This window comes from Serinus canaria, chromosome 6 (assembly GCF_022539315.1).
Source record: "Serinus canaria isolate serCan28SL12 chromosome 6, serCan2020, whole genome shotgun sequence".
Lineage (NCBI taxonomy): Eukaryota > Metazoa > Chordata > Aves > Passeriformes > Fringillidae > Serinus > Serinus canaria.
In genome coordinates, this window is record NC_066320.1 from 26,607,252 (window position 1) to 26,631,814 (window position 24,563).

A 24,563-nucleotide genomic window follows, 5' to 3' on the forward strand; every position below is an offset into this window, starting at 1 on the left:
TGTATAAACCATAATGTGGGTGCACCGTGGCTCAAAAAATAAGGCAGGAATAGATGAAATGTTACAAGTGCAAGGGGAAAATGAGAGAATAATGACAAATCTAATGCAACTCAAAGCAGAATTGTTGCACAGAAAAATGCATCCCACTGCTTGTGCATAAAATCAAGGCAGGCAGATGACATCCAGTTAACAGAAACATGTCAACAGTGAAGTAAAGTGAGAGTGAGTAAGAGAGAAGCCCCTGAGACAGCCAGGAACAAAAAATTAGTTGTCCTTAACAAGTTAAGACTCATCATTATATTCTGGCTTGGAGCCATAAAAGGAGACAGTAGTGTATAATGAGCTGCTTAGAATTTTTAGGGTGTTTATTGCAATTCATGGAATACTTGTCTAGAGAAAAAAAATCTGGTGAATGTCTTAGGCGAAGGTGAGGGGTGTGCACATGCACACGGAGCCTTTCTTTTTGTCTCTGACAGAAGCCCATACGTGCACACGTGCTCAGGCACACGTGCAGGGGGATGAATTGATTTAAGGTGTTTACCCTTTGTTTCAGCCCAGAAACTTCTCTGCTTTCCCCTAGATGGGAACACCCTCTGTGCTCTCATATGTGGTTTGATGTATGTTTCCCTGTGTCAGCCTGGGCTCAGCAGGGGGACAGCCCTTGTCCAGGTGTCCAGGGTGGTCAGGAGATTCCTGGTGGTGCCCATGCTGGCCTCCAGACATGCTGGCCCAGGGCAACTGCCCTGCAGGGCCCTGCTGCAAGCCCCTGCTGCAAACCTTGCCTTTGCTGTGCTGGCTGTGCCCCAGCACTGAAGTCAGCACTGACCTCAAACCTCACCCCTCCATCCACAGTTTCCCAGAGCCTGCCTTCAGAAATAGCTCCATTTTTTCCTGCATTATGGTGTAGATCTTTAGAGCTATAGTGCTTCCCAACCTTTAGTTCCCTAAGCTTAGAAATTACTGTTTAATAGTTTAAGTGCACTTATGAATAGTTTATAAAAGGTTAATGGGTGACTAATAGTGATTTTTTGTAAATGGTTTAGACTATTAAGGTGGTGTCTTGAACCACCTACAACTTTTAGGTGTTGCTTGTAGCCTTGCCACACTCACGTTGTGTGCCTGTAAGATCTCTTGATCCTTCATTACCCCTCTGTAATATGCCTTTAAGGTAAAATGAGACAGGGCTAACTGAGTGATGGGCAAACAGTGGACCCTCTATGAAAAAACAACTGCTGTGAGAGGAAATCAGGAAATAATTTAGCAGAATTACACCAGACAAACACTGCACAGCAGTTAAGTGGTGGCAGTGGAAAATACCTTCTGTAATTGAAATTTCAGGGGAAATTCACTTTTGCTGAATGTAATTACTGAAGTTGGAGTGTAGCCAGGAAGTTAAAAATTAACACCCTTCCCCTGCTCATATTGCCATGTGAGTGGCTGTCTACATAGAAATGAGCTGGCACTCAGATTCTTGGGCTGAACCCTCATCCCACCAATGGAAGTCCATGGGATTGTGAGAGCAACTTTGGGTTCTGGAGCATGTTTTTATAGCCCTAAATATAGAAAGAGGTATGTAAGTCCAATAGGCAGCCTTGTGAATTGGACAGATTCAGTATGAAAAAGTGAATGGTCATTGGTAATGAGCACAGCACTTCCTCATGGAAACTGCAACCCTGAAAATAACCACTGAGCTGCAGTTGCCTGTTGATGAAGGCTGCTGTCTCTGGAGTTTAGAGCCCAGTGAGTAAAATATCCCAGCTGAGGTCAGTGGAGGCTTTGCCATCCTTCAGGCTTTCACACAACGTGGGCATGCTGTGCTCTGCACTTAGATTTTCTCCCTGCTGGTACATGCCCACTGCACTTCACGCTGAGCCCTCGTGTCAGACCAGCAGAGCTCTTCCTGCCTGCTCGCTGAAGGAAGGCTTTTCATCTCCATCTTCATCCTTCATTGTCCCCTTGTTTCTGACCTAGCCAGCCCCAGCAGCACAGTCCTCTCTGAAACACTGGGTCTTGCCTAGGACAGTCCCTTGATAGGACGTGCCTCAAACTTTTATCCCTGTGCTTTGACTGCATTCAGCAAGGTCAGGTTTTTACCACTGCTTTTATTTTTGGTCATGTTTGTTAGTTATTTAAAAAAATAAATCCAGCTCATACTGCCAGTTTTTATTTGCATTGTACCGTGTCTGAAGGCCCCAGGCACTGTGTGAACAAATTTTAGACATGTCCAATCAAAATACATGCAATGGAAGTAGAGAAAGAACAGAAAAAAGTAATACAAAGGCCCAGTTTGTGTCTTGCTGATAGTGAGCAGTTCTGTGGCAGAACTGGGGCAAGGATGCCAGTCTCCTTTGCAGCCTCAACATTGTCTTCTGGTCTGACCTGCCATGAACCAAAGTATATCCTCAAATGTGTGCTTCTCTCCCAGCTACTTTTGTCAGAGAGTGGGAAGGCACTTGGACAACCCACTTGGCGATTTGTGTCCGTGAGTCTTTAGTAGAAGTAGGAATGACCATTTTGCTGCCCATTCTCCTCTTCCCCTGCCATCCCACCTTCCTGCCTCCCTTCTCTCCGTGCCTTTGTTCATAAAGAACTGCAATTCTCTACAACTTGAACAATTTCACATTCTCCCTGTCAGTCCTTGCTCTTCCCACCACTGCCTTCAAAGACAAAATAGTTCTGTCCAATCACCCTGAGTACTACCAGCTGATAGACAAAAGATCCTCAGAGCTTGTAGTGGACAGTGCTCTTGTTCATGAAAGTACTTCTGTGTCATCTTGTGAATGTAGAGAATGTCTAGGCAGCCACAGGGGATGGGATTGTTAAGCTTGGTACTGGGATTTATAAGAGGGGAGAGAAAAAGATAACCCCACTATGTTTCTGATGCTTATACATGACAATATCCATGGTATATCCCCCCCATTTTAAATCCTTTGGATAGGAAAAAAATCATTGTAATATTGATGATAGAAGAAATAATTATTTATCCCATTGAGTGTTCCATAATCTTGGGTTATTTTAGTTGGATCAGATTGTTCAAAATCTGGGATGAGAGTGGGGATTTGCAGTGAGAAAAGCCATTGCCAGATCACTTTAATTTGGGCATTTTGAGGAAAGTTACTTCTGAAACATAATTTTAGGCTAGAACCCATTCCTTGGAAACCTGTTGACTTCAGTGGGGTAAGGCAGTCAGTCATGCTGTGCTTTCCTTATTCACTGCAAAACCTTTCTGAGAGTGTTGAGAAGCAATGATATAAGTCAATCCTGCCATTGAGAAGTGTATTAATTTCTGTTAAAATGTAAGAAGTCTGAATGATTGTGCCATGTTTGTGCTGTGATCCCGACCAAGCAATTAGATTCATGCAGAAGGATTGCATATCCCTCTGAATCCACTTGCAGGACCGGGATCTGTCCATGTATATGACCATAAACCACAAAGCTGACAACATTTTTTTCTCTTTAGAAAGGCTAGACTGTTAAAGCTTTTCTAGGTTACTTAAATGGATCAAAAATTCCACAATCTTACACCTTCTGTTAAAGCAGTGTGGCTCAGAGATTTATTAGACACAAATAAATATTTTCTTTTGCTCCATCAACAAAATGTAGCTAATGAGGCGTCTATAAGTGTTATCAAAAATGCATCCAGAATGTGTTGACATTAATATTTTATTTTGCTGTCAATATAGAATAAAAGATGTCATCCTAAATTCACAACATGATTCAAAACTATAAAAATTGATTCCTTGGCTGCCACACATAATTTCTCTGCAAAGAAATGGACTGGTGGATTTTGTTTCAGGTAGCTGAAATTCCACCTTCATGCAAGTTCATCCAGTTGAATTCGCCTTTTGTTAATGTTAAAAATCATGATGTCTCGTGTCAGTAATGATAATGAAGGGGAAGATTGGCTTTAATGACATTAGAAGAGTCATTATGTTTAATTTATTGCTAATTAATGCTGCCAGCTTTCATATGCTTTGTCTAGCTGTCATGTGCTTGTTATATGCCAGTTGGTTTTTTTTGGGTTTTTTTTGGTTTTTTTTAAATGTGTATACACATCCCTCCCCATTCATTCATTTTTATTCTGACAATTTACACAGCTTTCTCTCCTCTAGGTTTCCTCCACACATGGTCCCGCCACACCATAGTTTACACACAACTGGAATTCCTCATCCGGCCATAGTCACACCAACAGTCAAACAGGAATCTTCCCAGAGCGACGTCGGCTCACTCCACAGCTCGTAAGTTGTTGCTTACCCTGTCTTCTCTTTGGGATACTCAAAACATCCCCTGTGCATGTGTGGCTTGTAAAAAAGCTTGGGTTTGTGATGTTTTCGTTGTGAAATATTTTTTCAATTTTTTTTTTTTTTTGTTATAATTGATTTGAATGTGGTTTAGCTGCCAAAGTGTGTCCAAGTGATGGGAGCAGTCTTTGAGTCATTCTATGACATAGGCAAGTAGTTGCTAATTTCACCTGTTTCAATAAGGAAGTGGAATTTTCTTGATTGGGATTCAAGTTTCTTGACCAGTCTCTCTATTACTCAGTGCCTAGTTTGAAGCCTTGAGATAGCAGATGCACCACAGGAGACTAAAAACTAAGCATAAATGGCTTCCTCAAAGCTGCAGAGAGCTGGTATCAAGTTTAGGTTTGAACTGACGAGAGCCCATTGATAAAGAGGTGTAATTATTTCCTCTACTGTCATGCTCTCCCTGTGAGCCCATTTTTCTGGAGCCCATGTCCTTCCAAGATTCTTGTAGGGACTCAGAGGGTACTTGGTGATGTTGCATAAACATGAGGTGAGTTTTCTTGTAATACTTTTAAGACTGTTGCCATACAGCAGCCAGGGTAAAGGGTCTAGAGAACCTTCTGGTCCTCTTCCTAGAGATTGCTGAGGATTAATGCTAGACAAATTGAGGGGATTAATTTAATAAACTCACAAGGGTTTCTCACTGTGAGGTCTCTGTTGTATCTTTACTCTTCAGAAAACATCAGGACTCCAAAAAAGAAGAAGAGAAAAAGAAGCCACACATAAAGAAACCTCTTAATGCATTTATGTTGTATATGAAGGAAATGAGAGCAAAAGTTGTAGCAGAATGCACATTGAAAGAGAGCGCAGCCATCAACCAAATCCTCGGTCGAAGGGTAGGTAACAAGGGACAGGCACGTGCAGGGCCTGAAACCAGGAGGATTCACACCTTCTGAATCCCTGTGTTTTTCTGCCATTGTGAAAATGGATAGGGGAATTGCTAAACCAAAGGCCTTGGTTTGTTTTTTGGTTTTTACAGGCACTTCTTGCCAGTGGGGTATTCACGGGGAAGAGGAGGAGTTAATTAATAGCAGTGTTATTTCAGTATCATTTCCATGACTGGCTGATGAAAAAATCTTAGATTTTTATTTTGGCCTAAGATAGGCAGAAAAGTAAATGGGAAATGAAAAACCTTTGAGTACAGTACCAGTATTAGCACCTGTGAGAGCTAGAAGAGGTGAGGAAGTGCCAGTGGGGGAGACACCTCCAAAACTGTAACTGAGTTCTGGCTCAGGACAAGTGGTTCAGCTTCTGGACCATCTCCCCTGCTGTCTGTTTTTGTTTAGATTTCTTAATTCTCCTCTCTCAACAGGAGACAAAGGGGTTGAGTGCATGTAAATGATTACTTGTAGTTCAGTTGATTTAACTGCAGTTATAATCTAGAACTGTAAATAAAATACAAATGTCAGCATGCCAGATCATCTGTTTTTATCTCTTTTTTATGAAAATAGATTCTAACCGTATCTATATGTATAAATAAAACTGTATCTATATGTACAAATAACACACTTTGCTGTTAACATGCTTAAAAAACCCCCCAACCACTAGTGCTTTTTATTTTGTCTTTTTGCCTTTTCTCCACCCCAGTGGCACGCATTATCCAGAGAAGAGCAAGCGAAATACTATGAACTAGCAAGAAAGGAGCGACAGCTTCACATGCAGCTGTACCCAGGCTGGTCTGCACGGGATAACTATGTAGGTTCCTATGTGGGTGGAAACTTTTAGTAGTAGAGCTTGTAGAAATGTCTGTGTGACCTGCTGAGCCATGACCACACATTGCACACGAGCACTGTGTGGAAAGTCTCAGGACCCCAACCTGGTAACAACAACAGGCGCTTCCCTCAGTGATTCCGAAACTACTGGGGGGTAATTCTCACTTCGAAGAGGCTTCCTGGCTGAGACTAGTATGAGGTTAGAATTTGAGGATAAACAGTAGAGCTCTGTGAAAAAAGTCTTCCCTTCACTTTTACCACCATCTGGAAATGCTGTTTGGCTTGCTGGTCATTTTGAATTTCATTTTTTACAACGAAATTTAAAATGCCCCTTGTATGCTCCTCTCCTTTTCAGCAAAAGAGATAAATAATTAGTGTCTTGTGCTTATCTGTGTGAGAGTGTAGTGGAAAGTGGAAGAATGACTTATCCTAGCTTCAGAGAAGGACTGGCGAAACCAAAAGAATTGTATTTTTGAAAGTCTTACTCTCAAGTGGGGTTAAATGAATTATTCCACACTCTATAGTTGTGTATTTTGTTTATGTTTTCTTTTTCATGCCCATATTACCTTTTTTTTCCCCCACCCTCCTAATTTTTTAAAAAGTATATTGGAATTCATGATCAATTCATGGATTGTTTTAAAATTGATTCCTCCCTCTACTTTTCAGAAAGCCTTTTTTTGAGCTAAAAGTGCTAGTATTTTTTGTCTCTTAAAAAGTATAAGGGCAGCTTTATAACCCCTAGTACTAAATAGCTCCTTCCATGAAGGGTAAGCAGTGCAGATGGTAATAAGTGTTTGCAAGCCTAAGCCCATAAATTCTTGACAGATTTGTGGATTGGTGCGAGCTCTAAACCCTTTTTAATAGGATTAGAGCAGCATCTTGATTTTTTTTTTAAAGTTAAATAAAAATCACCTAAAACTCTCAAGGTCTCTAACTCTGTAACAAACCCTGTTCTCTGCCTTCTAGTCACACTTCCCTGCAGGTTTGGGGACCAACAGCTCTAAGATTGATGCCAGTTTTTGTGTATATTTACACATTACGGTTTTGCTGAAGTCTGTCTTTTCCATCCCCATCATAATCACTGCCTGTTTTACCATATTTTGCTCTATATGACAACACTTGTCTCCATGAATCTGCATTTTTATATGTATGGGTGGGAGGAAGCCAGTTCAGAATCTGCAGTGAAGCCAGGAGAAGCAGCAGCAGCAGCTCTTTACAGTCTTCTGCGGTTTCAGTGGTGGAGAATACACATGCTCACTTATTTAGCAATATGTATTTAGGGACATTTTTCCAATCCTTTGGTTTTCTTGATCATCTTTTCTTCCCACTGGGCTCAGCTCTCCCTCCTTGGTCATTACAGGTGTACCTGCGCATGCTCAGTTATCCTTCCAGTTCAGAGTAGTCTTGATCCTGTGCTCCTCAGAGGAGACCTTTTTAAGCCTGATGAGGCACAGCTCCTGCTTAGCACATTTTCCTTCCCTTTTCAGCACAGTCTGGCCTGAGGCTGTCAGACCATAGGCTCGAGGTAGTTCCTCAGCACTGTGCAGTATCATCGTCTTGGGTGTTCAAAAGGGAGTCTAGGCTGGAGTGAGGTTTCAGGAATGCTCATTCTGCACAGTGACTGTGCCACCGACAGATGGGCATGTACAAAGCCTCAGTGTTTAGGACCTTTTACTTTTGTCCTCACTGTGTGAACACTGAGAAACCCTTTCTTCTCAAGCTAAAAAGGACAGGATGAGAAAGCCGGTGCTTTCCCAGCGGCTTGATGCTGTACCCCCAGGTGACCTTCAGGGGGAACCTTCCTGCCTGAGGAGAGCGTGGTACCTTTGCATCATCCGCAGGATTTATTTATGACTCCTCTCCTGGTCCATTCACAGCTCTCCTGAGTGCCCCTCCTCCCTCAGCCGTTTGTAGGGTCTTGAGCCTTTCACACATCTAGCAGGGGAGCGACTTTGGGCTGCTTGAAGTGGTTAAATTGTTAAGCACCTCACATCAGGCTAAAGGATAAGGCCAGCTATAGCCCAAGTCTTCAGAGACAGCAGCAGTGCATTCAGGAAATGCAGCTTTCAGCCTCATGGCTTGTTGGTGTCACAAGGCACATTGGCTCTTCCTGAGATCTAATGTGAGATGCTTAGCAGTGCTGAGTGCTGGACTCAGAAGTATGTGAGGGTCCAGTCACCTCACCCACTGCTTGTCTAGAAAATTAGTACCAAGGAACTCTGCAGACCTATCAAAACCCATGTTGGTTTGGCTTGAGAGAGGGAGCTACCAAAATTGTTAGCAGGTATTTACATTCATATTTACTTGCAAATCTTTATACTATATAAAAATTTGTATAGTATAACGACAGAAAATCTGCTCAAGTCTTGGGAGAATAATCTTAGGCAAAGAAAAAACTGTGCCTTCTGCAGAGCACTTGAAAAACTGCTGCCACAGTTTTCCATAAGTCCATATATTAATTTAGCTACATAGTCTAATATCCTCTTGTAGCCCAGAAATTGAACAAGCAAACCAGATTATTCTTCTCCCTGATGATTTGAAAAGGGTATAAAGAAGTTGATGTGACATCTGTCCATTCTTTGTTAGGAAGGAAGAGTTTTAAAAGCTTGTGTTGAAAAAGAACAAGAAATTCCTGATCCCTGGCTGACATTCCCATAGATCAGCTGTTTTTAACAGATTGCTCCCAAAAGGCATTACAGTACTTTAATACCTGGCTTGAAGAGCTTGTCAAAGGCAGGTGACTCCTGACCTTTGTTCTGGCTGGCCCTCGAGTGAAGAAGTTATAAGGTCTCAAATTGAAATAGCCCTTGAATTCCCAAAGGTACTGCAAAAATTAAGCAAATTTGCCACAGATGCAAATTATGCCAGTGGACTCCTTGAGTTTAAATAAAAGTCAAGCTTATGATCTTGAGGCAATTGTCTGGTTTTGGTTACGTTGTTGAAAGCTGGAAAACATTCACTGATTTTTGGAGAGTTACTAGATCAATATAGATGGAGCAGAGTGTGAGCCTCCTGCATCTTTGCGTGATACATGGATTTCAAGATACCATGCTTTTCCCTATTCTGTTCTCAGGGAGCTTTAGGGGCAATGCTTCCCTGCCTTATCTGCCTGTCATGTTAGACTGATGGCTACTCTAGCAACTGACAACTTCCATATCCCGAAAAATTACCTCAGATTATTTGTCATCGGCATCAAGGCTGCAGGATTATGTACCCGTTGTTCAAAGTTCCTTTGAGGTGGACAGTTCACACTGCTTTTTCCATCTCCAGAAGGATCTCATAAACCTGGAACAGCCTGGACAACAGGAAGGCAGTTTTACAACCCTGAGCAAGCACGGGGGGATGAGTGCAGAAACCCCGTGCCACAAGGCCAGCTTCGTGGAGATAAAACAGGACAACAATGAATCAATGTCCTACATTCATGTTGGGGGAATTTTTACTGATACATTCCAGGAAATCTATCATAGGTAGCATCCCAAATGTGGATGTGCCATGCTGAAGCCCATCTTAACTTTGCATCTGGAATCCATCTGCTGAGAAAGATGCCCACTCTGTGGAGAACCTCTTGGCTTTCGCAGATAAATCCAATCCTTCAAAAGCTCTGTGAGATTCCTTCTTCCAAGATATGTTTGTTGCCCCTTGACCACAAGGGACTGCTGCTCTGAGGTCTTCAAAAGCCAGGAATTCTTGTGCTGTTCACAGCTGACATTGCTGGCCCAAAAGTTGTTGCTTTTAGCATTTGGAGAGCTGTGAAAATGAAATTACTCCGTTGCCTACACTGGCCTTGTTGTACTAGTCTGCAAACCCTGTACCTCAGTGTTAGAGGAGTTTTCTTGGAAAAATAGCTTTTATCTTTTGAGCTATGCTTATTACTTCATTTTTTTTTTCTATTGGAAAGCAATTACTGTTTTTCCACAGAAGCTGGGCTCCCAGTTGTCCTCTCCCACACTGTTGGAGGGAAACAGAACAGGCTTTTCCCCCTCCAGTCAAAAACTGAAACAAATTTCATCATTTTATGGTACAGCATTTGGGAAAGGGATAGAGTTTAGCAAAATATTACTGCTTGTTTCCTTGTGATAGAACAAAATGTGGGAAGGGTCTTGGCTGTGTCTGGATTTGTTTTTTTTTTTTCTTGTCCTGGTATTGCTTGCTAGGTTGTCAGTGGAAAAATAAAACTGCAGGTTAGGATACAGTCATTACTGTGGGCTTCCTTGACTGCTTGAATGCTTGGGGTTTGGTGCTGAGGAACTCCAGGGGCTCAGTCTGACCTCACTCTCCCCTCTCTATCTTCCCTCTCCTTCCCCTCCCTGTCCCACCAATACATGACCACAAATGATTCTTAAAACCTCTGCATGCAGGAGCACACACATCAGATCTTTTGGGCTTCATGATGATCTTAGCTCAAAAGCAGCATCTTGCAAGTCCTTCTGCCCCTGCTCCAGCTGCCCATGGCCTTGGGGGGGGTGTTAGCACTGGGTGGACAGCAGTAAGGCTGTCAGAAAAGTCACAGGGTGGGCAGGCAGAGTCAGTCCTGGGGTGCAGTATCTCCCTGGGGCCCCCAAAGTTCCCTGCAAAGGGGATGAGCCAGTGTCACACTTCTGTGTCCCCCCTTGGGAGCTTCCTGCTCCAGCCACAGCCGCATTACTCTGTGCCCTCTTGCAAGGACACTTCTCTGGGGCTTAATTCTAATCCTTCTCGTTTGTGTATGTTTTCTGCAGGGAAAGAAGAAGAAGAGGAAAAGGGATAAGCAGCCAGGAGAGACCAACGGTAAGTAAAGACAAGTCTAAACCTCTTGCTTAGTGGAAGCGTGGCAGTCCTGGTGTGACCCTTGTAGGTACGGGGGAGGTGGGCACAGGTCTCCTGGCGTCAGGGGAGCCAGTCCCTATGCTAGACAGCTTTTTTTTTTAAAATGCACTCCAATAATTCACGCGTTACCGCCCTTCTAAACCTAGTAACCCAGCCACTGCATGTCAGAGCCTCCTCGTGTGGCATAGCCGAGTTGGTGCGCGTAGTTGCCGAGGCTGTAGCGCAGAGCCGTAGCTGTAATGCCTGTGCCGTGGTTTATCCAGCCGTGCGCGCGTCTGCGTGTCCGTGTGCGTGCGCTGTTAATTTGGGCTGTCCCTGGATGTCCTGATGCATGCCTTACAGTGGTAAATCGCACCCATCTTAAATTAAGGAGGTTTGCCATTCTATATAGGAAATTAGAAATACTGCATAGGCAATCTCATAGTCGATCTTGAAGAAGCCCTAACTTAGTTTTTTTGAAGCCTTTGTATAATTTGTTCTTTTTTTTCAGAACACAGCGAATGTTTCCTAAATCCTTGCCTTTCACTTCCTCCGATTACAGGTGCTAACGTCATTTTGAGTCATTTAAAATAGTTTATAAACTGCTTTTTAATTTTTTTTCCTGCCATTATAGATTTTAACATTAAACACTTATGACATTAAGAAAAAAATACCATCCACACGTTTTGGTAGTATTTATTATCTATATATCTTTATATCTATTATGTTTGATAGTATTTTTTAATTCTGTTTTTGTTTTTGTAACAATTGCTATTAAAACAGTAATACAGTAAAAATAACGCAAGAGTTGTACTAACTGTGCAAATTGAATATGCAGTATTTCTTTAAAGAGACTGATAAAGAATGGAAGCAAGTCAGTAATGAACCTCCTTAATCTAATGGCATTTTTCATGGCTCCCACTAAGTCTTCTCACATTAGCATGCATACGCATTTTTTTATTATTATTTTAGTTTTGGATCTTTTTTTTTTTTCCTTTCTGCTCAAGCCTATTCATTGCAATTCACTAGCTGTACTAACTCAGCACCTTGCCATGCTTTACGTTTTATTTTCTGGCTGATACTAACATACTCATTCTGCAATCTGCTTATTCTTATCCATTCTTTTAAATACAAATTAATGAAAACAAGTAAATTGAATGTTATTCCAAAAGCTGCATTATCCCAGGAGATATAATTTCTTTTTTTTTTTTTTCCTTTCTTTTTTTTTTTTTCTCTTATTTTGTATCTGAGTTGAAGAAAAAAGCATGTTCAGGATCTAACTTCCATACTCAGCTTCTTTTCTTCCTTTTCCCCCTCTCTTAAAAAAAAAACCAAAAAAAAAAAAAAAAAAAAAAAAACCCAAACCCAAAAACCCAGCCCAAATCAATCTTGCCTGAAACATCCTGCTAGACCAACCACAAAGACTTTCCTCTACCTGCTCTCTTAGAAGGGAAAGAAACAGTCCTTTATAAAGGGATACTGCAGCTTTAATTGCAACAGCTAATCTCAAGAGTTGAATAAAAATGTAATTATCACTTTTTTTTACTTTTAAATCAAAAGTCAATATTTGCAATTAATAACAAGGACATTGATTTTTATTCCCTTTTTTATTTTTATTTTTTCCTTATTTTTACCTTTCTCTTTTTTCTCCCCTTTTCTCTCTTCCTCTCTCTCTCTCTCTCTCTCTCTCTCTCTCTCTCTCTCACTCCTCCCTCTCCCCTTTTCTTTTTTTTCCTCTCTCCCTTTTCTGCTCGCTTTTCTTGAACTCATTCAGACCTGAGCGCTCCTAAGAAATGCCGAGCGCGCTTTGGCCTTGATCAACAGAATAACTGGTGCGGCCCCTGCAGGTGTGTATAGTTTTCCCAGACTCGCTATGGCTGATTTGCAGCTGGTTTATTTGGTACTTTCCCCTTTTTTTTCCTGCCTTGTTGCTTTGTAGCTCTGTGTTGTGATCTAGAAGACACAAGGGAGTGGGACACTGCCATCAGTAATCATCTCTCCGAAAGGGTTTTGCTTTTTGTTTTTTTTCCTTTGTTGGTTGGTTGGTTTTTTTTTTTTTTTGCCTTCCTCTTCGCTGCTACTAGCCAAAAACCCACTGTAAAACAGCATCAGCCTTAAGCCCATCTGATCTGTGGCTCAACCACACTCCTGCCTTCCAAGCCTCCACCCAAGGACAGTGGCTCCCAAAGCCCTTGATAACGCGGCACTGAGTGCAGTACCCACACCACACAGGCTCGTGGCTGTGTTGGAGATTTTTTTTTTTTTGGTTTTCCTTTGGCTCAGTGTGAAAGTCCTGTTTTCCTTCCTGCCCTTGGTGCGAGGGGAGATTACCAAATAAAATGGAGGTGATTGCAAGCTGAATGTAGCTGTAGCTGAGATGACGCAGACCAAATGAGCTCTATCCACCATTGTGTTGTATTTTTTGTGTTTACCTTATGCTAACAGATGCAAATACTCCAAAGAAGTGTCGGGCATTGTTCGGGCTTGACCGACAGAGTTTATGGTGCAAACCATGCAGGTATAAAACTACCCATTAGGCCTTTGGGGAAATAAAAGCAATCTGTCCTCTTAGTGCATTTGTGTGATTTTATTTTTTTAATCTTTTTTCCCCACTCCCCACCTTTCTCTTTCCCACAGCATCAATTGCTAATAATCTTTGATCTTTGGAATTTCTTGCTAATTTAATGCCATTTTCTCTCTTTCTTTACCAATAACCTCTCCCTGGTGGTAGAACTGGGAACAAGAAAACTCAAAGTCCTTAAAGCTGGCAATTTTTTGGCTTTTTTTTTGGTTTTTTTTTTTTGTTTTTTGTTTTTTGTTTTTTTTTGTTATTTTTTCCAGATTGTCAGCAAAATTAACATTTAGCTGGACATTTATATTTTGTCTTTCATTTGGGTCTATGTCCCCTGCCTGCAGAGGCTTTTTAAAAAGGTTCTGGGATCTGCAGTACTAGTGTTTTTCTCATTATTAGAGATGTAAAAGCCAGTGTTTACAGCTTATACTGTATTAATTCTTTTGGTATTATCTAAAAAAATTAAAAGAGCTACCTGTTGGCTACTATGCCTCTGTAAGTTTTATGTTGATATATTTTTTTTTAATTATCTGAAATCTTTTTTCCTAATCCCAAAAATTTATTTTTTTCTTAAATTTTATCCCAACAAGTGAGCTGTAAACGTCTGAGCTCTAGACAAAACTAATTACAACTTTAGTAGCACAGTTTCCAGCATTAAAAGGAGATGAAAGACATCAGAGAGCCCAAATTCCGGCAGCCCATGTTCTACTGGAGTTTAATTCCATGTGTAACTCAATACGTGCTTCTTTCTTGGTGGAGGGATACCGAGTAGTTCTTTTCTCATTCCTTTTTCCTTATATGATCGCATTTGGTTAAATTTGTTATTTCTTTATTCTGATACAAGCAGTCTTTGAATTTGGAATATTATGATGGTAGGTATTTCAACCCAAACCACACTCTGTGTGTAGTGATTCCTCTCCCACATTTTCCCCTCTTACTCATGCCAGTCCCATGTGCTCCATCTCATTTAGAATGTAGCTCAGACGTCCATCGTATTTTGTGTATGCACGCAGTCTTGTCTGTGCTTAGTGTCCAGGATTGAGGGTGGTGGTATGTGTCAGTGTGCCAGAGGAGGCACCAGAAATGCTTTCTGCAGGTTGTGTGTTGTCCCGTTTGAGGCACGGTATTACGGGGTGCTGGGGGTTAGGTATCAGTACCAGGAATGTGTTAAACAAGCTGGGAAAGCAGCAGTTTCGTAGTGCTTGAAGGGAGAAGGGTTCAGTCCAGAAGAGCTGAGTAGCTGCTTCACTGTGTCAGGAGGCTCGAGTCTCATGCTAGCCAAGGACTGCAGTGCTGTGTTTAGTTAGGCTCTATTCTGTGGTCATTTTGCTGCACACTATCAGCTGATATTTGTGTAGTCTAGAGACAGAGTATGTGAAGCATGTCAGGCTCTGCATGCCAAGAACCAGAACTGGGGGCACATCATGTTTGTGTTGCTTTATCTTTTCCTGGCTGCTTAAGTAAGCAACATACTTTTAAAACAACATTTTATCAGCAAGGAAACTTTTTATTTGGTCTGTACAGTGCTTAGGTTACATGTGAAGCATAAACCCTCTCTTGAATTATATTAGATTTTGGTCAGAAGTCTTTTCAGCGCATTAGGGACAACTTTAGTGGTATAGCTGATAGTTCTGGACTTACTGATTCAGAATCAGCTGCTTTTTTTTATTTTTTGTTTGGTTTGGTTTCTTGTTTTTTGTTTTTTCATGCATGGAGGCATTTTACCACTAGATATTAGAGCATTTCTCTCCTAGTTCTGGTCCTAACCTTTATAACATTGCATTTGCTAGCATGGTAGCATTTTGTAGCACACCTTAGGTAGGTGCTAAAGATGTGCAGTTTGCTACTGTGGTGAAAACTGAGACATCTTTGCCCACAGCAACTGAATAAACCCTTGCACTCTTCTGTGGCTTCCACTCATGGCAATTGCAGCATTACAGCTTTCCTGGTGCTCTTCCAGGGCTAGTTTCAAGTGCAGCAAAAGAGAGCTCAGGTCTGTTGGTGTTTGCTCTACTGATGTGGCAAGTTAACACTTTCAGAGCAATGCACAACTGAAGAATCCTCATTAGTGCTTCTGAGGGGGCAATATGTAGTATTTTTGTCCAGACTTTTGGAGAGCAAAACTGGGGCACAAGGAGTTCCTTAGATTTTTGCTTATTCCCCCTCACCAGAACTGCCTGGTGGTTTTCATGTCTGCTAAAATTAGGCTTGTGTGCTTTGAGGGTTTGCCCTCTGGACCTTTTGTCCCACTTAACCCTGACAGGTACATGACCACAGGTAACCATGGTGCGATTGGCACAGTTTGCAGAAATATCTCTCCTCTTGAGCCATCATGATTTAAGTAAATATTGTTTTCAGACTACTGAGTGGCCACACTATTAAAGAGTTTGGCAAAATAAGCAATATGCTCCCTTAATCCTAGTCAAAGGAAAATTACTTCAGGCAGCAGAGCAATGGGTTTGGTTTTTAAAAGGTTGTTAGCTCTGCAATGTCAGAAAGTTGGGTAAATCTGCTTTAAAGCTGCTTTGCCATGGGAGCTCTTTCTTTCAGGCCACAGAACATCAATAATATTAAAAAATAAATTTGAAATGCTGGCATACTAGATTCAAACTGCCTCCAGTTTAATAATTTACTGCCCTGTAGGTTCAGAGCAGTCCAGTTAAAGGACTTTTGGACCCCCATCAATGAGGAAGGCAGAGCTTGGGTCTCTGCTTGCAAGTAATTTTAATTTGGGGATGGAGAGGGAGTCCTGCAGGCTCCAGGTTGTAAGCACTCATGTTTCCACACAAGTAGGATTGGTGAACTTTGTGGAACTTAACTGTCCTGCTTTGCCACTGGAGCTGTACAGAAGGTCCAAAAAGGAACTCTGGCCCTGGTAGTGCTGCGCAGCTGAAGTAGGAAGTGGTGAGATGAGAGGGGAGAGAGAACAGCAGAACTGTCCTTAGCCAAGAGCCACAGATCTCCAGTGTTGTTTGTTGATGGTAGAAGAATTAACAGGGTCTGTTTTGAGCCCACCAAATTAATTTTTTTTCTGTCTTTTAACGTTGCTCTAATAAAGCATGGTTTACAGCCTTCACTTGCTGTCTTCTATCTTTCTTTCTTTCTTTTTAACATTTAAGTTGCATGGTTGTCTTTAGTTTTTAGCATGTATTGATCTGCAGGCTAACGTGGTTAAAACTCTAATAGCCCTAACCCCTTACCTTGCCATGTGGCACATGGAGCAGAATCTGAGAGCAGACCTGAGTCTCTGGAGGAAGGGATGTCACTGCATGGGTCCCTCACTGAAGCTGGTGAAATATTGGGTACTGGGGTGGTTGTTCCATTCCTGGCTATGGGAGATGATGGTTTTAACTCCAGGATCAAGGTAGTGTGGTCTCCTTCGCAAATGAGAAGCATCTGTCCTCATTGCCTCGAGGGTGGAGCTTGGTTTAACCTAGCCAAATGCCATACCTAGAGGAGAACACTGGTGACCAGCAGGGGAACTGGGGCACCTCATGGAGTGGGGAATGTCCCCTGGTGACACTCAGCTGCTGTGCCACACTCAGGCACTCCCTCTGATGGAGTTGCAGAGCTGGGGTGATGTATCCACTGGAGAGGGAGAGCAACCTCCTCCTTCACATTGGTGGCTTTGTGCAGCTTAGCTGAGCATCCAAAGTTCTCCTGGCAGAGCTGCTCTAGACAGGCTTTGTCCTATGCCTTGGGCTGTGTGACAGCACTTCAGCACTTCCCAAGGGATGTGTGATTGTGGATCGGTGGGCTGAAGAGCCAGCATGCTTAGGGTCAAGGTGGCCACTGCATATCATTCTGCCAGATGCTGTGGTTGTTTGCCTCATTATTTCTGTCCTACTGCTAGAATTGTCTTGCACATACTTGGCAAGAAAGATGGTGTGAAACTGTCATCTGTTTTCATTGCTCCTTTACATTATCCAGTGGACAGAGGGAGGAGAAAAGATCTCTGTCGGGTCACTTATTTATTTGAAGATGAGCGGCTCTTGCGAGACTCTCACATGCCCTGGTGTGAAATTAAGATCCATGTTGCTCCTCACCTTTGTACCTGTCGTCGTGCTCTTCACCTACTGAAATTGGATCCCACTCGGGAGTTACATGGATGGCCTCTCAGAGGAAAATCCCAAAATGCAGACAAGCAGCTTCCCAAATCTACCACTCTTCCCCTAAAACAAAAACTGAGTCGATTTAAAGCCACAACCTGCAGGCCATACAACCAGTTATTCTTGTTATTTTGGATCATACTCTGTTTTTCCTGTTCTTTTCCTGTTTTTTTCTTCTGTTTTCTTTGTTTGTTCGTTTTGTTTTTATTTCCCCTCTCTCTCGTTCTCTCTGTTATATATCTCTTCTGTCTGACTGACATTTTTGGATTTGGTGTGGTTCTTAACAGAGGAGAAAGCAATGAGCAGTAGTTTGCAGCTGATCTTGCCTCCCAAGGGCAGGGCATCGTATGAGACCACAGGTGATTCAGGTGTAGCTATAGCACCATTGAGTTGGACAATGTTATGGGACATCTTGAGATACTAGTAGCTATACAGGGTTTTTATTTTAGGAGGATTAAATTACTTTTTAATATTTTTTTCCTCATGTAGGAAAGTTTGTAGATTAGAACAGTGGCCTCCAAAACCCATTTATCTGGTTTTCTGATTATGAAAATAAGGAAAGGAGGCAGCCTGAAGAAGGGATGAAGAGACAATTAATTGGTGAATCCTTTCCAAATCTGTTAGCCGAGGGGAGGTTCCCCAGCGGGTTTGGTGCCAAGGACACCCTGCCAGACCCCCAGGATGGCACGTGGGGCCAGGATGCCACCCATGCAGAGCCCAGAGTAGCTGACTGATGGCTCTTTGCTGTAGATGACTGTCTCCATCAGCGTCTCTGCCCTCTATTCATGGGTAACTCTCTCCCTGTTTCTAGGAGAAAAAAAAAGTGCGTTCGCTACATACAAGGTGAAGGCAGCTGCGTCAGCCCACCCTCTTCAGATGGAAGCTTACTAGACTCTCCTCCGTCCTCCCCCGCCATGCTCGCCTCCCCCTCCAGAGACTCGAAACCACAGACTGAACAAACGCAACCCCTCTCGCTCTCATTGAAGCCCGACCCGCTGGCGCACCTGGTGATGATGCCGCCGCCATCCTCGCTCGTGCTCGCTGAGAGCGCCGCGAGCAAGCCCGGCGCCCTGCCCGCCGCCAGCTGCCCCAACGGGGCCCTGGACCACCCGCCGGCCGCCCTCCCGCCGGCCGCCGCCGCATCCCTCGCACAGCCCTCGACGTCCTCCTTGCATTCCCACAGCTCGCTGGTGGGGACACAGCCCCAGCCACTCTCCCTTGTAACGAAGTCCTTAGAATAGCTTTAGCCTCGTTAGCCCTTTCGGTTTCCTTTCGGGGGGATTGAATTCTGTTGGTATTTGGGGTTTTGTTTATTTTTTTTTTTCCTTTTCTTTATTTTTTTTTTTTCTTCTCCTTGTTGTCGTCCGCTGTTTGTCGTCGTTTCTCGGTTTCATTTTTAATTTGTGCCATGTGGCTACATTAGTTGATGTTTTATCGAGTTCATTGGTCAATATTTGACCCATTCTTATTTCAATTTCTCCTTTTTAAATATGTAGATGAGAAAAGCCTCATGATTCTGCCAAAATTTTTATCAACAGCTGTTTAAAGTCTTTGTAGCGTTTAAAAAATATATATATATACATAATTGTTATGTAGTTCCAATAGCTTAGTTTTAAAGACTGATTTTAAAAATTAAAAAAAAAAGAAGCAATTTTGAAGCAGCCCTTGCCAGAGGCATTGGTTCTTTATTATTTGTATTAAATACGAGCTTGCGAACCAATCATTTTACATCTGGTTTTTAAACCTTTAAGGGCACAACGAATGCGGTGCCGCTACTACTTCTTTTTTTTTTCTTCCTTGTGTGAAACAACCTTTATTGTGATGTTACTTGTTATTGTTTAAATGTACAGAAACAAAGGGTTAAAAAATGTGTTAATATACCTTGTTCCATGGTGTTGTTCTTTTTGGGGGAGGGGACGCTACTCAACAATTAAAAGTATCACAACGCTATTGGACCAGTAGTATTTATTGCTTTAGAAATTGCTTGTTGTATCTGTATGTTGTCCCTTTTTAAATGTTTTTTTCTTCTTTTATTTTTCCTTGAAACATTGTATAAAGGGTTTTTTTTTTTTCCTTTAGTGTAAGCATCTTATATATAACAACTCATTTGTACAAGGTTTTTAAGTTTATATATAAATGTGTATATATATATTTTTTCCGGGATTTTGGTTTTGATTTGTTTTTGTGATTTTTTTTTTTTTTTTTTTTTTTTTTTTTTTTTTTTTTTTTTTTTTTTTTTTTGCTATATGAAATACGGTTGCCACCAAATGGACATTCGCAGATGCATTTTTTCAAGGATCAATAGTGTAAAGAATAAAATTGCTTTAAAAGCCATTACACTCAAAAAGACTTGAAAATTTAGCAAGGGAATTTTTAGCAATGCTGTTTGAAAAATAGCAAGGTCCAAGTGTCTCCCGTTCAGAACTGCAGCTGAATCCCCTGCGACATTAGGACTGTAGGCTGTGTGCAAAATTTTTATGTGCCAAAATTCTCAGTGACTTTTAACTTTCTCCCGACAACTTTATTATTTTTTTTAATGCTGTAATTTTTTTGTTCATCATGTTTTGCTGTGATGTTACATAGGTAGATATGTATGTAGTTTTAATGTCACCTATAACAGACGTGTTTGGTAGCAGATTGTCCGGAAAGCATTTAAAATGAAGAGGTATAAACCCTTAAGGGCCAAATTCTGTATATTAGATTATTCATAAAAGGAAAATCAGACTGCCACTTTTATGTACACTTACTACATACAGGTAGGTAGCAAACTTAAAACAAAAAAAAAAAAACCTAGGCATGTTGATGTTGCAAAAAACGCTGTATAAAGCTGAAAAATTGTTCATCTGTTCATTCAGTGCCATTGTAGTTGACATGAAGCGATTGTAAAACTGTCTCAGATTTTTCTCTGGTTTATTAAGATGCTAACTATAACATTTTTTGTGAATACTTTGAATGTTTCCTAACAGTTGTGATGTTACTGTTCCGTTTTATGCTCTTATTCCGATTTTCATTTTTAATGGTTTGGAAGCCATTTTTTGTAATGAATAAATGTTCATGCTGTACAGTATCTGTAGCATGCAGTTCTGGATTAATAAAAGCAACTTAGTATGTGCAGAGAATGACTTGTCAACTCATTTATGCGTTGACTGCATTTTATCTGGCTGGAAAGATTTGCAGGCTGACTGGAAAAATTCCTTGGGAAAAAAAGTGTGAAATTTGTGGCAAATTGCAGCCAGCTCTAGCTGTGAGAAATCCCAATTTGCATTTGCACTGGCCCTCTCCCTGCTCAGTGCACTTTTGCATGAGTAGCAGTGGTTAAAGATCCTTTTTGGTTAAAGCAAATGGCACATGATTTGGCAGAAGACAGCATGTGAGCTAAGGGAATGTCCTTCCATGTGAAGTGAGCCTGACTGGTGGATGGGAGACCAGGGCTGGTGACACCTTTAATTTTAATGTATTTCTGTTTAACCTGGTGATCTCACAACATAGAGCTGGTGCACTATAAAGGTCACACAGGAGACCCAGATAGCCTTAATTAGTAAAGTCTTTCTTCTGGCTGTAGGCTTTATCTCCTGGACAGATTTGAGTCCAGTTTCGCATATATTTGAGGGTTTTTTTAATGCAACGAGCCCTTGCAGCACAGCCTGCTCTTGGTTCTGAGAATCCAGCATCCACCTGACAGAAATACCTTCAGGTGCTGCAGGATGGAAGTGAATTTATATGCAAAGATTCTTATTATGTTGCTGATTTGCTTGTTTTTTTTTTTTTTTAAATAAGGGGAGATTTAAACTTCCTAATTTCCAGGATTCTATCTCGAGTGGATGTCACCATAGGGCCAGTCATCTTGGAAAATGTCAGCCATGGTAATTCCAGTGGTGGCACTTGAGGAGAGTGGAGTGTAAAGGTGTTGAAGCAGGTTTGTTCCCTGCTGTTGTGCAGGTGCATTGCTCAGGTACTGCACTTCTGTTTGGTTGGTCTTGGCAGGCTCTGCAGGAAGGGTGAGTGTTCTGCAGAGACCTGGGAACAGGCTGTTCTGGTAAGACCAGCACTGGGATGGTGCTGTCCCTTCCTGTGGGGTCTGATAAAACCTGCAAAAGTGTCATTGGCTGCAGAAGGAATTTCCTTTGTGAGGGCCTGGGAGGTGCTGAGTGAAGTATAATGTGTAAGCAATATACAGTACTATTAACTGCTAATATTTAATTATTAGTTTACAAGACAAGCCCTTTTTTTTTTTTTTTTTTTTGTTCAAATATGTTAGTAATGTAAATATGTGAGTATTTTTTCTTATGTCCTATTAGAAGGATCAAGTTGTGGTGAATTTTTTATCAAGCTCCATTTATCTCTCTTGATCTCTCTCTCCTGCTGGTGTTTTTGTTGTGGTCTGACATGATGCTGCCCTTGACCTCAGTGGAACATTTTCCCTCATCAACCATGACAGGCACGTGGGCAATGTGGGTGGGAGAGGGGTCTGCAGTGGGGAAAAGGACACTGCTGCAAAGCCTTTGTGGAAGGTGCCAAATTTTGCTGTTGTTGGTAGCTAGTAAATTGAATGCAATGCTCAAATTACTCTCTGGCTAGTTAAGGTTTCTAGGGAATTTTTTACTTCTTTTTCCTAAGTGTTTTGACTCTTGCTAGAGCATGGCCATCCATCAGCCCGACACATGTGCTGCATCTCTGCTGGGGATAGCTGCTCTCTTCTAAAGTAAGGAATAGTGCTCCAGGGAGATCTCTGAATGCCATGATTCAAAGTAGACACCACCAAGGTATGATTCATATATTCAGGAAAATAATGTGTTCTTTGCTCTCTGCTTTATTAGGCAAACTTCAGAAAGCAGAGTCCTGAAACACCATTCCCGTGCAAATTAGTTTTCCTTCTGTGTGTGTGGTGAGAGGCATGTGTTCCAAGGATACATTGAACAGGCTTGTAGTGGTGGAGAATTCATGCTGGGAACTTATTTGCTGCGGAAAACAATTGTATATCCCTGGGAAAGCAACTGCTTGTGTTTCCTCCAGGTTGTGCCTTGGCTGAATCCCTTTGAGGGATTTTGCCTTCAGATTTGCCTCCAAATTTCCGTTGCTTAGAGGAATTGAGCTGGGTCAAGGCTCCTGTGAGAAAATTGCCATTATTTATATGTATTCCTTTTGTGTCCAGGAGTCCAGGTACAGTGGAAATGTGGTGGAAAGACAGCCCTGTCTATGCATTGTAGGTGTAAAATAGGGTGAGAAACAGGCTGATCACCCCCAGATCCGCACCACTGAGGGCAACCACTAGAATGGAATGGTCTGTTCTCATCCAGTGCTGCCTAGAGACAGCACAGGGCCCTGCATACAGTAGGTAATTCACTGGAGCTATTGCTTCCATCTGTTTTTATGGACCTAAGGCAAGGAAGCAAGTCAATGTATTGCATGTTCGGGAGATATTTATTTTCCATTAGTTTTGTAAATCTCATTTTTCACTTAGTGTATGGAATTTTAAAAAGTTTAAGCAATTGCTGACTCAAAGCAGTGCCACATGGTTTTATGCTTTGCTTAAAGGAAAAAAATGGACAGGCAGGAAAAAAAGAGTAATCTTTAGAGTCCTGTTCATTTCATTAGACTATAAAAATGATGTAAAGAGAATTTACAGTAAAATGGTTGCATAGGTCATTACAACAATAATGAACGTTAATAATACTCATATTCATATTATTATTATTATTGTTGTTGTTGTTGTAGTTGTTGCCATTGTTGTTGTTATTTATTACAAAACTAATAATAACAAAAACAATAATTTGTGTGACACCGCTGCCCAGGTATGTCTGGCATACCCATAGGAGCACTTTACCACCAAAGACTGGATGAAGGGTTTGGATGCTGTTTTGGGAGAGGTGCTCCAGCTGAAAATTAAATTTAGTACAGGACTGAGATTGATCTCAAGTGATCTTTGTTGGACAGGATGTCTAAAGCTTTTGGAGCCTTAAAACTATGAATATTCAAATTTGCTCAGAGATTGTAGCAATTGCTATGTTACAAAAAAAAAGGGTAGACAGTTACTTTGGCATTAATTTTAAGATGTCCCTGGAAAACATCTTGAGATTTTTGAGCTACAAGTGATTTCATTCCAAGCACCCATCATTGTCAATAATGTCACCAACCCATTTAAGGATCCTTTGACAACTGTAGTCTTCCAACCCCTGGACTGATTTTCTTCTGGGATCAATCAAAAATATTAACTCATGACTTTCATTCATGTACTAGGAGTTGCTCTTTTTCCGAGGTTGGAAATGTTTTTAAATTTGAGGTGGGGGGATATTAATCTGGACCTCTAAGGCAGTGGAGAACATGAAGTCATGCTCTTTGTCCATCTGCTTGACCCTCTCCTGATAATTCTTGAATACTCTGGCATTTTGAACCAGATTTGACAGCAGCAGTCAAACTCTCAGAGATGATAAAGTCCCTCTGAGTTCCAGGGAAATCTCTGCCGGCGCTGAGAAGAGAGGCTTTCCAGATCCACTGCTGAAGAAAAGGCAGGGAGAGCTCAGCTGTTATCCATTCTCTCTGGCAGCATCCAGATGGCCAATTATCACACATCTACTTCTGGACCAGCATCTGCTCTCCCCTGCCCAGCTGGCAGGCTGAGAAGATTAGGTAGGAGACATGGACAGCATTGGGATGTTGGAGGGAACAAGGGAACGAGTTAAGGGTATAGGGAAAAGTGGAAATGCTGCAGCTGCAATATGTAATATTATGTAAGATTGCAGTGGGGAAGCAAGGGGAGGGAAAGGACAATGGGGAGATAGGAGACACATCTGCAGGACACCAGGCTCTGCTAATGCTCCTGCTCACAGAGTAGAGCTGCTCTGGAAAAGTCAGTGCTGTGGGGTTACCAGACTCCTGTCTTGTTCCTTTGAGTTAGCAGCTGGCACCAGCTCACTGATGGGAAGCACAGCTCCATTTAGGAGGTACCTGCTGGCAGGGGCTTTTGATGCCTGGCCTGGACACCACCAGAAGAGTTACAGGGTGGGAAAGTCTCAAGGTGTTTCCACAGCTCTGTAGCATGGGGATGACTGAAGCTGGGTGTGCCAAGCAAGAAGGGTGAGGT

General features: G+C 41.9%; 1 protein-coding gene across 18 annotated transcripts in view; it reads left to right on the forward strand.

Moving 5' to 3' along the window:
* Positions 1-20,601, forward strand: part of TCF7L2 (transcription factor 7 like 2) — a 173,360-nt gene extending 152,759 nt beyond the window's left edge. For 4 of the 18 annotated variants that reach the window (XM_050976051.1, XM_050976059.1, XM_050976049.1 and 1 more), the window contains 7 exons: positions 4,098-4,238; positions 4,981-5,140; positions 5,892-5,999; positions 10,735-10,783; positions 11,313-11,363; positions 12,576-12,648; positions 18,294-20,601. In XM_050976051.1, the coding sequence (XP_050832008.1) occupies positions 4,098-4,238; positions 4,981-5,140; positions 5,892-5,999; positions 10,735-10,783; positions 11,313-11,363; positions 12,576-12,648; positions 18,294-18,723 (1,012 nt within the window). In that variant the 3' untranslated portion in view covers positions 18,724-20,601. Of the gene's footprint in view, positions 1-4,097; positions 4,239-4,980; positions 5,141-5,891; positions 6,000-10,734; positions 10,788-11,312; positions 11,364-12,575; positions 12,649-13,246; positions 13,320-18,293 lie in introns of all 18 variants that reach the window. The other 14 variants (XM_050976052.1, XM_050976053.1, XM_050976061.1 and 11 more) reach the window with 10 other exon arrangements.
* Positions 20,602-24,563: the final 3,962 nt, after the last annotated feature.